A 17,354-nucleotide genomic window follows, 5' to 3' on the forward strand; every position below is an offset into this window, starting at 1 on the left:
TGTACAAATATGTCCATTTCATTTAACTTAGATCTTTAAAATTTAGAGAATTAACCCTACATAACAATTACAAAATCACTTTCCTCCATTAATTCATTTTGGAGCATAATTTTGCATATACCAAAAGGAACATTCCCAAAGCATACCTGCAGACTCTGGCTGAAATGACCCCAAATTTCAGAGTTTCTACTTGAACCAGAGTGACTCTTCCTACTGCAGTGAAAACTTGAAACAGGATTTAACCAATTCCATATATCAGGTTGTTGGTTCTTCTGCATTTTGAGGATCTTTCAGACCTCCTTGTAAAAAGATTTAGCTCAATGGTAAAGTTAAGTGGTGGGGAAAAAATCCTCCACATATAAAAGCAAATGAGTTTTTAGAGAATAGAGAATAATCTGTATGAGAAATTACTTCTAAATTATCTATGTGGAAATTAAACTTAGCTCTTGTTAACATTTCCATAGAAATATGCATTTTGATTAAACCAAATAAATAAATACAAAAAAAGAATCCCTAAAAGTAGGCATAGTCATTTATCTATATACTCACAAATATTTTGCTCTTTTCTGATCATCAGTATTTTTTTCTTGCTTTATTTGCTTCATATCCTTTAACTTTATTTCCCATTATTCATGGAGAGGTTTTCTATCTAAGACTAAATTGATTCTCTGCATACTTCTTATCTGTGAAGTCACTTCAGCAGAGAGTTACTCTTTGGAGTTAGGTCCTCATCTCTAATCTGTATCCCTCAGCTAGTGCACTCGGTCTGGTGCTGCCCCATCACCGCCCTAAGGCATGTAGAGAGAGGGCTCTCGCTTTGCCCAGTCTGTTCACTGAGCTCCCTTTGAAATTGGTGAGGAAGGAGGTCTGTGGAGGGGAGAGATAGATGTACTGGGTGACTATTTGAAAGCAGTGTAATTTGTAAATTTGCCGTAAACTTTTAGTGAGAATTGGGGCGGGGATTTCCGAGTTAACATGCAGAAATCAAAAGGAAAATGGAAGTTTCATTTCATTACCGAGGGTTCTGATATGAAAGGGGTTTTTTCTAAAATTTTACCAAGATCTCGGCAATTAATCTATACACTTAAAGATATTAAAATATTCCTAACATTGCCATGTTATATGTATATTTATATGTATAAATAAACATCACACTCATATACACACATGCGCACACACACACACACACACACACACAGTAGCACTTATCAAATAATACTGCTTTATACCACCTGGCTGTTAATTTAAATTTGGAGCAAGTGAAATATACACCACCTAGGAGAGTGTACCTTTGACCATGAAGAGTGCGGAAAATCACCGCTGTAAATGATACTTTTCATTCATCATGAAAAGTTTTTATACTGTCAGTAGAGAGAAAGCCACATTTCATTTTGTCAAGCCAAAAACATACTACCTAACTGCCTTTGTATAAAAGCTAACACAACATGTCAAAAATAATAGCATAGCCCTCAATATACATTGAACTGGTGAAAGCAGTTAGGAACGGTTTGGCAAAGATAAAACGTAAAGTTAAGTTTTACATTATTTTCTTTTCATTCACATTCACACCAGGTAGACCTTGTCAAATACCTATAGTAAAGAAGAACGTGTTCACGCATGCAGAACAAAATAAAATAAGATTAAAAGCTCCAGGAAATCTGCCTGCTTCAAAAAACCATTAAAGTGTGCCTATCCCTCAAGCCTTACAAATGTGTTAATTGTCGTGTTTCAGTCATGTAAATATGTTTCAGCATAAAGTAAGCAAGATTTCCTGTTATAGAAGCACTGCTATCTGGGGGTGTGTGGGTAGGGAGGGACGAACAAGGACTAAATAACACACTGTAATGAAACCTGCCTTTGGGCAGCACATGCCTCAGTTCTGAATGCCCAGAAATACTTCGCAGACGCTCTGGGCTGCCTAGCAATGGGAATTTCTAATTCTGGCTAGCTTGACAAAGTAAATACAACTATTGAACATAAGGCAGCTCCTAATAAAAAACAACAATTCCCCCTTGTAAACACCTACAGTTGGCCCCATTAAAAATTCTTTCTTCATATCCAGGAACTAGCAAACCCTTAAACGTGGGGATCTCAAAGTAACTACAGAGCAGTTGGGAGATTTAATGCTGTCGACATGTTATACATTGCCATTTCCACCGAGCCCTTCATACCCCATCTCAGGGCTTTGTGGAGCAATGTTCTGCACACACTGTAGGGCATTATGCAAGCAAACACATTGGCCATTATGCTCCCAGGACTCATTCATGGACAGCCAAAAGGAAATCAATATATGTTCATACTTACATACGAAAATATATGGTTGAGGGAGTGTTCATCCAAAGCTGCCAATTTGGAGTTATTTAGTGGACTGAAATTAGTGTGATAACTAAAGCAATTATCTGATTTCAAAATTCTCTGATTCCTGCTTTTTCACATGTTAGAATTCATCTCTTCCATTAGCTATGTATCAGTCAGACCTCTGCCAGTCCCTAAGTTAAAGTGCATCTGCTATAGCTTCAAAAATCTCTAGGATTTAGGGATCAGCCTTGAGCTTACACACATATTTATCTGCTAACAGTTTACTGAGTAGGAAGCTTCAGATTATAGTAAGGAGCAAACATTAGTTTGAATTCTAGCAGACAAGAACAGATTGTACCTTTTGCCACCTCCAGAATAGTTTCCATATGCTTTAAGAGAAAAAAAGTTCGCATATAATTAGTAGTTTGAATTTATTTCTAAAAGAAGTGTTTTTTTCAAGCTCAACATTCAGATCTGAAAACGGTATATGTTCCTAAAATATCTTACTATTCTTAAGCCATCGGAGGGGTGGTACCAAAATATTGCTCCTAAAATGTTTCCTCACTTGTCTCGGGTAGAAAAGGGGCCTTCTGGACAAAGCAGGCTTGAAGAGCCTATCAAAATGATGGTCTCTCCACAGAAAGATCTCAGTCTTCTTCCACTTAACTGCCAGAGCAGCAGTAGGCCCTAGATCTCAAGAGTCTCTCAGCTTGGCCCTGCTCAAGCTTAATTCAGATTCTATACACTCTGGAGCTTATATGCTCCTGCCTGCATTGTGTGGACCAGTCAAAAGATTGCCAGAGTGAGAAGCCCTGCTACAATTCAGGAAGGATGAATGAGAGGGAGTCCGTTCAGGAGATATGGGGAGTCTCATTCAGGCTGTGATGCACAACCACAGGATCACAGTGGCCATGTGGGACTTAACCACCCCATTCCTTTATCCTTTATCCTTTATCCATCCCAGAGAAGAGGCTAGTGGGGGGGGAGGGGGAGGGGAGGCATCTTTCACAGTTTCTACTGTCCAAGTTTAGGTCACAATTCAAGTCACTTTATTCCAACTGTTACCTAAATGATATATTCTTTTCAGTCCTGCTCGTGTTAGAACATGAATGAGAATAAAATGTGCAAAAGAAAAAGGAGAGACCCAAAGAAAAGAAAAGGATACTGCCTTTAGTTTGTGTAGAAAGTACAACTATTTTAAGGAAAGTTCTCCAGGAATAATCTAGTTTGTTCTCCATCAGTGTATGAAATAAAGGAGGAGAATAACATGACTCCCCATATCTCCAATGTCTGAAAGTTCAGGAACATTGGAACTGAACCATGGTGGTATTCTCATTATTATGTAGTCCAAAAGATGCTGACTCACATTTTAAGAGGATTAAACGCAACATGCCGACCCCACAAACAGCACTGCCAGAGTCTTTCCTCCATGCACACTTCACACAGGGCCCAACCCCTCCACCTGGAATCTTCCTGTTGGGCAGGAGTGAGGCTGAGGACCACCACTCCCCACAGGAGCACGGCGGGAGTGGGAGGATCCTGTGGGTCACTTAGTGACTAGAATGTCTTTTCTGAGTCAAAAGAAAGCAGGATCTAGAACAGCCTGTGTACACCACCTTTTGGGAAATTCTGTCTTTAATAGAATACACGTTTGCAACAACTGTTGTTTTCTGTTATTGACCCACAGCATCCTCCCACTCCCACCGTGCTCCTACCAAGCCAAACTTCTCCTAGCCGCGGCCACTCCCCTGTTTGGTGACTGCTCCAGAAAAGGTGCCCTTTTTTCTGTCCTTTGAAAATGCCAAGCTTATTCCTACCTTAAGACTTTTGCATTTCATTCCCTTTGCCTGGAAACTTCTTTTTCAGGTCCTCATTGGTCTTTTCTGAAAATTTAGATCTTAGCTCAAATGTACTCTGCAGAAAGGCTTTCACCAATTAGAGTAGTACCCCCAGACAGTATCATATCACCATGTTTCATTTCCTTAAAAGACTTCTCACTGTCTGAATTATCTTCTCCATTTGTTGGCTTTCCTGTATGTTAGCTGTCTCTCCTTGTGTTAATAAGTGTCTATGTATTGTCCCTTTCTGAAGTTGTAAGTTTTTTGAAAGCAAGGATTTTGCCTGTCTTGTTCACTATTTTACCTCCAGTGCTTAGAAAAGTTCTGGCACATAGAGCAGTGAGTAAGAATGTGGACTTTGAAGCCAGAATGCCTGAGTTCAAATCCCATTTGAATACCCTGAAGTTGCGACATCACTTCGGTATTTTTCAGACTTGGTCACGTATTCTACAACCAGTTGAAAGGGAAGCTTGGAAGTAAAGTCTTTATTCAGGATGGCCGTATATTCCTGGGTTCTTCTACTAAAGGAGGAAGGGAGAGTGGACACTGGAGGTTAATGACAGTCTCTATCAGAGTCCACAGCCCTTCGGAACCCAAATATCCGTGCACAGCCTCTTCCCACACACTTACCTCTTCTTCAGGGGTGAGTGGGGAATCCTACTGGAGAGAAACTGCAAAAATTCTCTGCCCTGGCAGTAGAGGAGTGTAGCCGAGTTTGTAACCCTCAGTTCTGCCCTCTGGAAGGAACTCCCTTGTCCACTCTCCTTTGTACCCCTTTAGAAAATTATTCCTTGTCCATTATCATTGATGGCTACGTGAAGTCGCTATTAGAGTCTGTGCCCTTTGGGGGCTGCACAGTTTTTACAGCCCACTTATTGATAGATCAGATTTGGGGGCTTAAGATTTCTTTAGGGGTTGAATACTCATAGACTCTTGACCAGGCTTGTAGTTTCTTTGGCAAAACAACCCCCAATCTTGGGGCAAGTAACTTCCCGCTGCCACTGCTGCCGGTGCTTCTTGGCCCCCATGAAGCAAGTCACTGGACACTGAAACACTGGGCTGGCCTCCATTTCCACAGCTGCCTCTCTGCTCCCATGAAGCCTATGAAGCTGTTGACTAGTCACTAGAATGCAAAAAAACACAACAACACAAAAAACCGTCCCTGCAACAGTGCTTGCCAATTGCAGCAGTAAAAGTAGCAGGAGGAGAGCACCTGCTTCTCTTCCACCTTCTAAATCTAGTACAGCTGCGTCTAACTGGATAAGCCTAATTCACACCTTTCCAGCCTCTTACCTGCAGGCAGACACACCACAAGGCAGTTGAAATGGGCGCATGTCCACCACAACTCTTACCTTGTAAGACTTGAGTCTTATTTTCTGGCCTCTCTGTTCTACCTATACCTCTCTCTTTCATCTTACTTGTAACTAGCTTGAAGCCATCTGAAATAATAGACTTGAGAGGGAAGGCAACACCCTTAATCTGACTTTTGTCTCTGAGCTGGCTCCCATTTTTCTGGCCAGCCTCTTAATGAGGTATTTCACCAAGGCTTAGGGGCAAAGACATCTGTGAAGGTTGCCTGCTCTGGTGTGCAATTGCAGAAATAGCTGGGTTTTTTCAACCTTCTGACATCCCAGATTACCAAGCTTTTATTCACTTTAAGTTGTGAGCTGCAGGCAGGGCATTTCCTTTAATAGAGTTGTAGTTCCTCTACCTCTTCTTGCATATTCTATAGCTCTAGCCTAAGTTCATTTCTCTTTCATAAATAACTTTGCCAAAAATGGCAAGAAGCCACTAACACAACAATATCCTGAATTTCTCCAACGTTTCAACTAGAGCCACAGGCCTAACAAGGGTAGTCAGCTTTCCAATCTGTGATACTGACCTCACTGCCCACCTTCCAACCACTAAGCCAACTTAGATTTTTTTTTTTTAACATCTTTATTGGAGTATAATTGCTTCTCAATGGTGTGTTAGTTTCTGCTCTATAATAAAGTGAATCAGCTAACACATATATATGGAATCTTTAAAAAAAAATGGTTATGAAGAATCTAGGGGCAGGACAGGAATAAAGACGCAGATATAGAGAATGGACTTGAGGACACGGGGAGGGGGAAGGGTGAGCTGGGACGAGGTGAGAGAGTGGCGTGGACTAATATATACTGCCAACTTAGATTTTGATGGTAGAACTCGATCCATTTTTCAGGTCCCAAATTCTCCGTAAGGAGGATATAGGTTAGGCTGCTATTAAAGAAATTCAAAAATGCAGTGGCTTAAATAATATGGAAAACATACCACATAAAAGCTCAATTCGGTGGCCCAGGGCTCTTTTGGTGCCAGGTGGTGTCAGGAGACCCTAAACTAATTCTGTGGTTTTGCTATGCTCTCCTCAGCACATAGCTTCCGTTTGATGGCCCAGGACCGCTGCTTCAGCACCTACCCTCAAGTCCGCATTTCAGCGAGTGGGAAGAGGGAAGTTTGGCTTGTCCCTAACATTGTGGAGCCTAGAGCAGGAATGCAAATAAAGGACCACATTATTATATGCCTCAATATTTAAAAGTTACCAAGCCAAAAAATCATTAAATATGCTTTCCCTTCCTTCCTTCACAAATATACCTACCTGGAAAGCCAAGTTTAAATTTAGGATCAGGGTTCTACTCCAGAACATGGAGACATAGGAAGAACGGGCCTACAGCCCATCTCCTTTCTCTCCCCACCCCTGTCTCCTTCCCACACACAGCAGGCAACGTGATTGTGCCTGGGGACACCCAGCCTTCACATCCAAACTCTGTCCACACTCCCCACAAACAGCCACCCCTTGGCTCCTCCTGGGGCCCCAGGGTGTGCACATAGACGACACAGTTTGCCCACGGTGGTCAAACCTGGGGAAGAGACCTGTGCAGGCTTTGTGGCCATTTGCACAGGGAGTTCTGAGGTTCTGAGTACCCAGAGTGTGTCCTATAATGAAGGGTACAGGCTCTAGATGGGCACATCCCCTTGGCCCTGTTAATTCCTCACCCCATGAGGAGGGGTGGGTCAGAGCCCAGGGCGGGGGGTCCTCTTGCTGGGGTCGAATAACGATGCCAAGGGAAAAGGGAAGTAATTGGCACCTCCCCCTCTCTAAGGATCTAACCTTGAGCTTAATCATAGCACTTCTGCTCAAGATGAAGCAACCAGAGCTTAATCACTCAGCCTCAGCTATTGGCAAAGGCAGCTGGGGAGCGTGGCCTTTATTCTGGGAGGCCATGTGTCCCACTAATACTCAGAGATTCTTTTACTCGCTGCAAAGGAAGAGAATAGATATTGGGAGTAAGCTAGCAATCTCTGCCACAGACACATGCCTTTTCACAAATCACACTTATGTTTAGACAAGTGAGTTCTTCACAATCTGCTTTCAGAGAGGTGAGTTTGGAGGCAAGACAATACTGTCAGTTATAATTGACGGTCAAAATAATTGCACACCTGAGCATTTTTCAATGGGCAGCCAATGTGCAATGTTCCAGCTCTGAAATTTTGTCTAATTTTCAGATCAATCAGGAAGAACCAAATGAATTTTTTTCAATTCAAAGGATATAGTATGATTATGACATTCAATAAAACAATTTTAATCCAAAACCCTGGGGATGAATTGGATCTTAAACAAACAAACAAAACTGAAACCTAAAACCTGACCATGTTTTGGCAGCAATTCTTCCAGAAATATTCGGCTGCTATCAAACGTACACTTATCAATCCAAAAAGAGCCAAAATATGGTTCTGGCATGATTTCCACTGCCCTACTCATATACAAGAGTAACACAAAATTCACAAAATTAGGCAAATGCATCTTCCACACTGCAAAATTTTAGCCAGATATAGAATAACTACAATGTAACATTGCATTGTAATAATGTAATGATTATGGAATAATATAAATGCAATAATTTAAAAATATAATAATTATGTAACGGCATATAACACTGTGCGAGTTTTTTGCAAGTTGAAATAACACTCTGAACTCTTGCGAAGAAATAATAGTGATGATGAATAGCATATCAAAGCCTGCTTCATCTGGTTCCTTCCCTCTACCCTCCTCCTAGCGCCCCCCGGAAGGAAATCAGTCTCTCCACAAAGGAAATATATCCCCTTTTATGATATAAAAGAGACTCTGAGCACTACTTTAACCCCTGCCCTCTGGGCTGGGGGGGGGCATCAGGTGTGCACTTCCGTGGTCAGAAACTAAGTAGGGAGCCTTCCGCCATTAGCAGGGGCTCACACACAGAGTGAATGCTTCGGGAGGGTGATCGTTTTGCTATGGCCCTTCTCGACACTGTAGCTGACTACTGGTTGTCTCCCAGTATCCATTTGCTCCTTCTTCCATAGTAATGCATTTGCTGAACATTTTCACATATTTTAAAACATTTCCCAGCCTCCCTCGCAACCAGGTGTGGCCATGTTTAAGTTCTGGATGTGTATGGAAGTGATGTGTCCAACTTGCAAGTCTTCCTTCATGGCCCCTGCTTCCCACCAGCTGAGAGAGAGCAAAAAAGATCAGCCTTGGAGCCAGAAGTGGGAGCCGCTTGTGGAGGATGGCAGACCAGTCCTTCCAGTTCAGCATTGCCTACTTCTGGCCCGTAAAGTGGGAGATAAATAAACTTCTATCTGTTTTTTAGCCGTTTCTTGAAGTGGGTTGGGATATCTCTGTATTGCAGCTACTTAGCCTATACTCTAATTCATTCCCTACCATCCAGAGCAGTGCCTCATAACACAGAATATGGCTACAGAAATCAGCAAATCATGCTCCAGGTTAGGGCATCACACAGCTCTTGAAAGAATCAGTGGAGTGGGATGACGCGTCTTTTGTGCATTGGTTTCCTGCCCATGATATAAAGAAGGGGAAATGCTTTTAAAACTTGAGTGGAGAAGCTTCATCTTCTGACATTTCTTTTGTTATTGTGTCAGCATTAAATACATGTGCAAGATAGATTTTTTTTTAAATAAATATGGGCTTCCCTGGTGGCACAGTGGTTAAGAATCTGCCTGCCAGTGCAGGGGACACAGGTTCAAGCCCTGGTCTGGGAAGATCCCACATGCCGCGGAGCAACTAAGCCCATGTGCCACAACTACTGAGTTTGTGCTCTAGAGCCTGCAAACCACAACTACAGAGCCCACGTGCCACAAATACTGAAGCCCGCGCGCCTAGAGCCCGTGCTCCGCAACAAGAGAAGCCACCGCAATGAGAAGCCTGCGCACTGCAACGAAGAGTAGCCTCCGCAACTAGAGAAAGGTTGCATGCAGCAACGAAGACCCAACGCAGCCATAAATAAATAAATAAATAGATAAATAAATAAATAAATAAATAAATTTTAAAAATAAATAAATGGACCCCAAATTGCCTCCTTAATACAGCCATGCATATTTTCACTGGCCCAGAAGCCAGGCACCTAACATGCCCCGTTTTCACTATTTTCTTACTAAGTATGAGGGAAATTATTTAGTCTTTTTAAATCTTCCCAGAAGTGGAGACAATGACTGCAGTTTCCTTTTATATTTATATTTCTTTACAGCACTGCAGTAGAGGGCAATGTGTAGTAAATGCTAAGACTTAGTGATGAGACCTGCTGGCCGAGTCCAATATTCTGTTTCTGTTGCTTACAAATATATGTTTTTCATTAAATTTGTAGATTCATTTCCTTGCCCTAATAAGCTCACTTATTTTTATCTTGTCCCAAAGGTATTTTTATGAGCCACCTCACATGCCTTCTTGAAGCAAAAAGAGGTAGAAATAAATTAGTGTAGTACTTAATAATTCACAAAACACTTCATATCTCATATGATCCCCATAACAGTCTTATGAGGGGAGAATTATTCACTTGTGATAGATGAGGATACTGAAGCCAGACAGGTGAGGTGACTTATCTGAGGTCACATTGAGAGCGAGTGACAGAGGGAGGTATTAAACTGTCACTGGCTGCCTCTGTGAAGGGACCAATGTAGAACCTATATGTTCTAAGGTGTTTACAAGTTTTAATTTAAATTGATTGTGTTTTAAAGAAAAAAGAAAAAAACTATTAGGAAGTATTTTGAAATATTAACTCCTATTTCTGTGATTGTGAGTAATGGAAAGTTTGACTTTTCAGGAAATGTCATAAATTTTAAAGAATTAAAACAAATCTCTATTCATTTGCTAAGGGTTAAAATGTACTACATCAATTGTTTTCAGAAAACAAACAGTGCCTGGTGGTTTGGCCTTGGCAAAATATGAAAAATATAAATTGATTTAACTTATTTTAATGGTATTTACCTGCAATTTGTCTCAAATCCAGGTGTAACCTAGATTCATTATCTTGCCCCTTCTGTCTGGGAACTGTGAGTGCTGAGCACAGGTCTGGCAGGCTGGGAGAAAAGGAATTAGGAAGAGAGCTATGGAGCCAGGAAACCCAATCCTATGTACAATCAGTAGAGTTGCTGACTCAAGAAGGAACAAAATATAGTCAGTGGCTCAGCCCAACAAAGGGACAGAGAGGTAGGCAGAGGGGAAAGAATCTGGGTCCAGCTCGGCTTGGTACTTACTCTCTGGAGCCACAGAGCAAAGCACTTCCGCTGCTACTTCTTTATTACGACCCAGGGCTTCCTATGGGGCTAAGGGTGCCTTTTGGCAGGAACTCCCCTAATCCGCCAGGGCATTTTGTCAGCCTCGCTATTTCCCACCTTGTAGCACTGAAGGAAAGGGACCCACTAACGCAGTGGGATGAATCGCTGTAAAGTACATAGGCCTCTGCGGAACCTTGGGAGTTGTCGCACCTTTCCCAGATCCCTTTGCCTACATAGAAATCATCATTCAAGACAAGGCATTCATGGAAAAAATAGGCAGGCAGTCAGCCAGACAAGCATCTCCTTCCTCCCAGAATCTGGGAAAAGAAAATCAGGTGGAAAAATTTTAGCTCAAGATGTAAGGTAGGGCTTCCCTGGTGGCACAGTGGTTAAGAATCCGCCTGCCAACGCAGGGGACAGCGGTTCAAGCCCTGGTCTGGAAAGATCCCACATGCTGCGGAGCAACTAAGCCCGTGCGCCACAACTACTGAGCCTGCACTCTAGAGCCCTTGAGCCACAACTACTGAGCCTGCGCTCTAGAGTCCGCGAGCCACAACTACTGAAGCCCGTGCGCCTAGAGCCCGTGCTCCGCAACAAGAGAAGCCACCGCAATAAGAAGCCTGCGCACTGCAACGAAGAGTAGCCCCCCGCCCCGGCTCTCAGCAACTAGAGGAAAAACCCGCGTGCAGCAGCGAAGACCCAATGCAGCCAAAAATTAAATAAATGGATAAAATAAAATAATTTTTTTTAAATGTAAGTTATGTTTTTGGCGCTGGCCTCAGAACCCCAGGTATAAAATGAGAAAGATGAGTACCTTGATCTGGTTTACAAGATTGAATCTCTACAAGATTTTTTGATAGTCTTGATTTTTACTGAAACCATTACCCAGTGCAACGTCAAGGTCCAAACGTTTATACCCCCACAGCCTTGCAGCTTTGGTCTAAACAGGTCACCGTACTGTGTAGAGTATCTTACAGCACATTTTCTCAGAAGACAGATCTGGGGTACAGCAGCATCTGAACGTTTACGTGTCAAGTGTGTAAATGCTTTGGAAGCCTCAAAGGGAAAGTGCCTGACACACCTGGCAAGCCTGGAACCTGATCTCTCCTTCTTCCTCGCTGCTTCACATCGCACTGACGTGGTGCACGGGGGGAGGCTTAGAAAGGGAGAAAACAAAACCCACTGCTTGAGAATTTAGGCTGCAGAGTAAGCTCGTTCGAGTAATAATCAACAAAAGCTGGCAAAATCACACGTAGATTCACATATTTCCAAGAGCCATCCTTGGGCTTTTTTCAAAGGACATGGGTGTGCAACTAGCTTTTACGGTGTGACATTTGGTTAGAAGCATTTAACCACATCACCCCAAATTTTTGTGCTCAGAAGTTACACACGAATGGTATTTGACTCTTCTTCAAAGCCATTCAACCTGAAAGGTTTCCAAGCATGTCACACGTCACATTTAGCTACTTTTGCTATGAAGGGCTTTCCGCCAACTGGCTCACGCTCATTGCCTAGAGAAGCAAAGGAAGAGAAATTTTTAGCAAATAGGTAAGCTCCTGAAATAAATGATATTATGCTGGTTCTGAATAAACTACACTAGTTTCCTCATTTGGATTGTCAGAGCAGTAGAAGCCTTCCACCAAATGCATCTTAGAGATGTATCCGTTCCACCGTTAAGCAAATCACCATTTCCGTATGTCAGAATCCAGTTCAGTATTTAACACCTAGCCCATCTCGGTGAAGCTTTTTCTGGCCCCCTCCCCGCACCACGATTTCTGCTTTGTCTCTGCCGTTCTTGCAGACAAAACTTGGACTGCTCACTATGAGGGTTACCTGTGTGCTTGCCTCGTGCCTGTTACTGGATTGTAAGGCAGCACGGAGTGTGGAGGGTGCTCTGTTCGCGTCTTTTCAGAATGCCTTGCTTCGAGTAGATTCTAAATATTTGTTGACTCCAGTTGATTTCCTAAACAGCCCAATCACCATCTGACCTCATCTTTGTGAGGTCCCAACCAAAAGTATACACACACACACACACACACACACAACACACACATAAGTTTTGTTTTGTTTTTGTTTTTTTTTAAATCTTCATCCTTCCTGTTTTCACATTTATTTATGTATTTATTTATTTATGGCTGCGTTGGGTCTTCGTTTCTGTGCGAGGGCTTTCTCTAGTTGCGGCAAGCGGGGGCCACTCTTCATCACGGTGCGCGGGCCTCTCACCATCGCGGCCTCTCTTGTTGCGGAGCACAGGCTCCAGACGCGCAGGCTCAGTAACTGTGGCTCACGGGCCCAGTTGCTCCGCGGCATGTGGGATCTTCCCAGACCAGGGCTCGAGCCCGTGCCCCCTGCATTGGCAGGCAGATTCTCAACCACTGCGCCACCAGGGAAGCCCCATGTTTTTTAATGGTGACTTTTCTTTAAGTTTCAGAGAGCCTTCAGGTCATGCATATACCCTAGTCATTTTTCCTTTGCTCATTAGCAATTACTACAAGATCTTAAAGAAACATTTAAACTCAGCCATATAATTAAATATCTCTTCCCCTCCTGCTTCCTCACGTGAACACTGATAGAGTTAACACTACTGCAAAGACATTCGTGACCTCAGACTTTAGAGTCATGCATGTCTTTTAGATTCCTTCCTGAGCCTTTCACACTTTCATTTCTACCTGAAATCCTTTCTGAAACTAGGGTATGAAGAAATGAAAGAATTGTTTAAAGCAAAGGCAAAATGTGTCTTATTTGAGTTCTTTTTTATTATTCAAGAAATAGACATTTAATGACTTAAGTGACAGGCTGGGTACTAAGCATACAAATGAATAATACTATATTTATATTACTGTATGGATATTATAGCTTTTCTGGACCTTTCTGACATCTTTGTTGATCACATATCTATATAATACTGTCTTTCATCCTATATATATTTGTACCAGCAAACTAAAATCAAGGAAGAATATTTTCATAAATTATTTTTAATGTTTTAAAATGTTTTGATCCTTGCACACAGCTTGTGTTTACATGACAATAAACAAGCCTTTTATCAGGAAAGAAACTAGCCAGAACATATGTTGGTGGATCACAATATTTTGACCCAAAAAAATGGTTTTTCCCTTTTTCATCTTGATTTTTTTTTTTTTTTTTCATATTGAAGGGAGTTTTCAAATGAAGGGTTTCAGGTAGGTTGTCTCCAGGTCAGTTCACCTCATCGAGGCTTTGCTTAGTCATCAGGGGATGACCCCATCCTGCCCTATTTACCTTTAGCCTCGCACACCCACTCTGCCTCACGCAAGAAACATGTTCCTTTGAGTTTGGGTTTTTATGAAACAAATCATGTGGTCTGGGAGCACTGATAGTTGAAGGAATTTGATAGAGATCCTTTTGAAAACCAAAAAAGGTCTTTTGAAATATGAATATTTCTCCCTAATTACTGTAACTGTTTTGTAATGATGGTTGGTTACTGGGTCTCCTTAAATCAACCTGTATCTGCAGAAAAACAGGAGGGGGAGATGTTCAAAGCTACACTGTATGTTTGAAAACATGACCCAACATGACGCATAGAAACAAACTTACCAAGACCTATAGCAGATGTTATGGCTGACTTATCTGGGCATATGAAAAATATTGACCCTTTGATTGGTATCATTTTTTTCATTATGTCAATATGACATTTGTCTATGAAAATTGTAAGTTCCTTAAAGAAAGTATAGCCTTGAAATAAAAATCATCAGGTCAACTTAATAGACAAAGGGAAACAAGCATTTGTGGGAATCCATAATTGCTGAAAAGCTACATTCAGTTGAAAAATAATACCATCTTGGAGCTATAGCCAAAAAAAAAAAAAAAAAAAAAAAGCCAAAAAACAACCCTGCCATTATTATGTGATATTTTTCAATTATGCTTTTATTTATGCACTTACATGTTTTCATTTCTACCTAAGTAAGAAAAATCTTAATACATTTAGGTTTGGACTCTGGAAATGTGCCACTAAGAGTCCTGGTCCAGTTTCTGTAATGGCTACAATTTGTAAAATCTAGTAGGAATAGGATGTGATTATATTGGGCTTCAGTCTGAGAATTGTTTTAGCAAGAATTTTATATGCAAGACTAAATGCTGATCAACAGAGCATAATATTGTATTCTGAAGTGTGCTGGCAAAAGCAAAATTAATTATTTCTTTTCTTCTTTCTTTCCTTCCCCTGAAATCTTCTGCCATAGCGACTGCATTTGCCTCCAGACTTGTCAGACACAGTGAGCCGCTCGAGCAAACAGGATCTGGCAGAATCCGCCAAGCTGCTGGGCCCAGGCTGTGGCATGACGGCCCGAGGCAAGAAGCACCTGGACTTCTAGTGATTCCTCCTTAGTGGTTGACGCAGAATTATGTGACACTCTAATTATGATTGCTAATAGCTTATGTAAATATTTTTCTTAACGATTTGACCTCCAATCCTTGAAAAACACAGTTAGGATTGCAAAATGAAGCCACCATTCTTCGTTATTTGAACCAACTTTCTATACAGCAATAGTACAGCAGAAATACTTTCACTTTAAATTTTGGTTTATGCTATATCTAGAGAAAATAGATAATTTTATTTTTAAATAAAAGCAAATCAAGATGCCTTACAGTGGTCATTAGTGTATGTGTGTTTAAGGCACTCAGTTCATGGTGCATGTTACAGCAGGTAGCATATAAAACGTTATGAAATTCAAAATTATGTATGAAAAACGTATTTTCTCTTCATTTCTGAAAAAGACACCTCCCACCAAAAATGCTAAGGTTTTTTTAAGAAATGAAAAAATTTGTTTGCTAATATATGAAGACTAAAATAAAATGAATTTGCATTTATGCATCCTGTTATGAAATTGATGAAGACAAGATAGTATTTTGGGATTAAGACTCCATTAAAAATAATTAGTCTGCCATAGTAGTTAATAAATATAAAGAACTTGAGTGATAGAAAACTTAGACAAAGAAGTAGATGGTCTCTGTTTAAACAATTAAAGTTCGCACTGTGAAATTATGTCAATAGACATAATTCAGGATTGAAATTCAAACCGACAGCTACATTCATGCTAGGACACTGGGGGAAAACATGTATTGAAGCTTGGTGAGAGATTTTTACAAAACATCGGTCTGAGACAAAGTATAAAAAAGCTAACTCAGATTTCCATTGCATCAGGTAAAACCCTTTGTTAATTATGAACATTGGTAGGTGTGTACATTTATAACAATATAAACATGTCTTTGTGGATATATTGAACTCGTTTTCATATGAAATACTAGTTTTTTGAATCATAGTTCCATATTCTCAAAGCTTTTGACAAATAGTAGACAAAAAGTAAAAGTTAGAAAAGTAACTTGCATATTTAAGTAAAGAGTCTCAGTTTTTAAAAAAGCTGTTGAACATCTATTAGGAGAAACTGAATTTTCAAGATACATTTCCAAATATATTAGACTATCTTGAAGCAGTTATATCTAGCATTTTTGAGCAGTTTGCTTTTAATATACCACAAATTATACTTTATTTGTTCTTGACAACATTGCAGAAAACAAAGCCTAGGTTTTTAAAACTGTCCAACCGATATGATGAATGTCAGTCACTTAAAAAAAACCCACTGTAGCATAAACACATACTGTATACAGCTTTTATTCAGAAATAGAATAATTGAATCAATGACAGTGATTTGCCAGGATGTCAAATCTCTCCATCATATCCTGTCACTACCAGTATTTTTTGTGATCAAAATCAAAAAGACAACTATTTTGTCACCTGCTATTTCATTAGTACTAAAAATCAGGTTTCTCCTTCTATTTTTTTAGAATGTCTGGTTTATTTTTTTCACTTCTTTTAATTCGAAAGACACAAATTCTTCCCCATTTTCTTTTCAAAATAAAGTTTAAGAATTGATCTGTCAGTTAAAATTAAAGGGCTTTCATATTAAGCAAAGGTGCTTTTAAAATTTAAAGCAACTTCAAAAAATCAATTTAGTCCATAGATAATAAATAATATGCAGATACTCCACAAAAGCTTTGCTATGTCCTTTGAAAGCATTATGAACAATGTGAATAAGCTCAAGTGAATATTTTAGTCAGGTTATTATTTTAATAAGGCTAACCTTTTTCTTACCGTGTTGTGATTCGTTTTATACAAACACACAACGGAACAATTACATAGCATTTGACTCTGAAAAGGAAATGTGAGGTCATCGGATATGAAAATTGCTTGTCAAAAATACTTAGTAGGTCATTGATTTACTACCCTAGCTACCATGTCTATAAAATTAACAGCCAATTACTAGTTAGTATATGCTTTGCAAATAAATACTATAAAAATTGAATGTGCATATTTGAACCCTTATTTTAAATATAAAAGAAACTTTTAAAACTCAGTGAAAGTGCATTTTGAACAATAATAGTACCTGGGCTTTCCAAAAATCAGATTCAAGTGCTTTGTTGGTCTGATTCACTAGGCAAACTTTGTAAAAAATAAGCTACTGGAGAGGGATGTATATTTTTGTTTTGCTCTGATAAAAACCCACTCTAAAAATGTGTTTTCTTTCCTTCTGGAAACATCAATTGTCCATATGCTAATAACTTACTACATAAAAATACTGGTCCTCAATAATGCTACTGTAGGTATACAAACCA

The 17,354-nt window shown here is 40.3% G+C and overlaps 1 protein-coding gene across 1 annotated transcript in view; it reads left to right on the forward strand.

Moving 5' to 3' along the window:
* The window catches only part of ELP4 (elongator acetyltransferase complex subunit 4), a 225,871-nt gene extending 208,827 nt beyond the window's left edge, over window positions 1-17,044 (forward strand). The window contains exon 10 of the mRNA XM_082476676.1: window positions 14,924-17,044. Coding sequence (XP_082332802.1) covers window positions 14,924-15,055 — 132 coding nt within the window. The 3' untranslated portion in view covers window positions 15,056-17,044. The remainder of the gene's footprint in view (window positions 1-14,923) is intronic.
* Window positions 17,045-17,354: the final 310 nt, after the last annotated feature.

This window comes from Balaenoptera physalus, assembly GCF_965194825.1.
Source record: "Balaenoptera physalus genome assembly, chromosome: 10".
NCBI classification, from domain to species: Eukaryota; Metazoa; Chordata; class Mammalia; order Artiodactyla; family Balaenopteridae; genus Balaenoptera; species Balaenoptera physalus.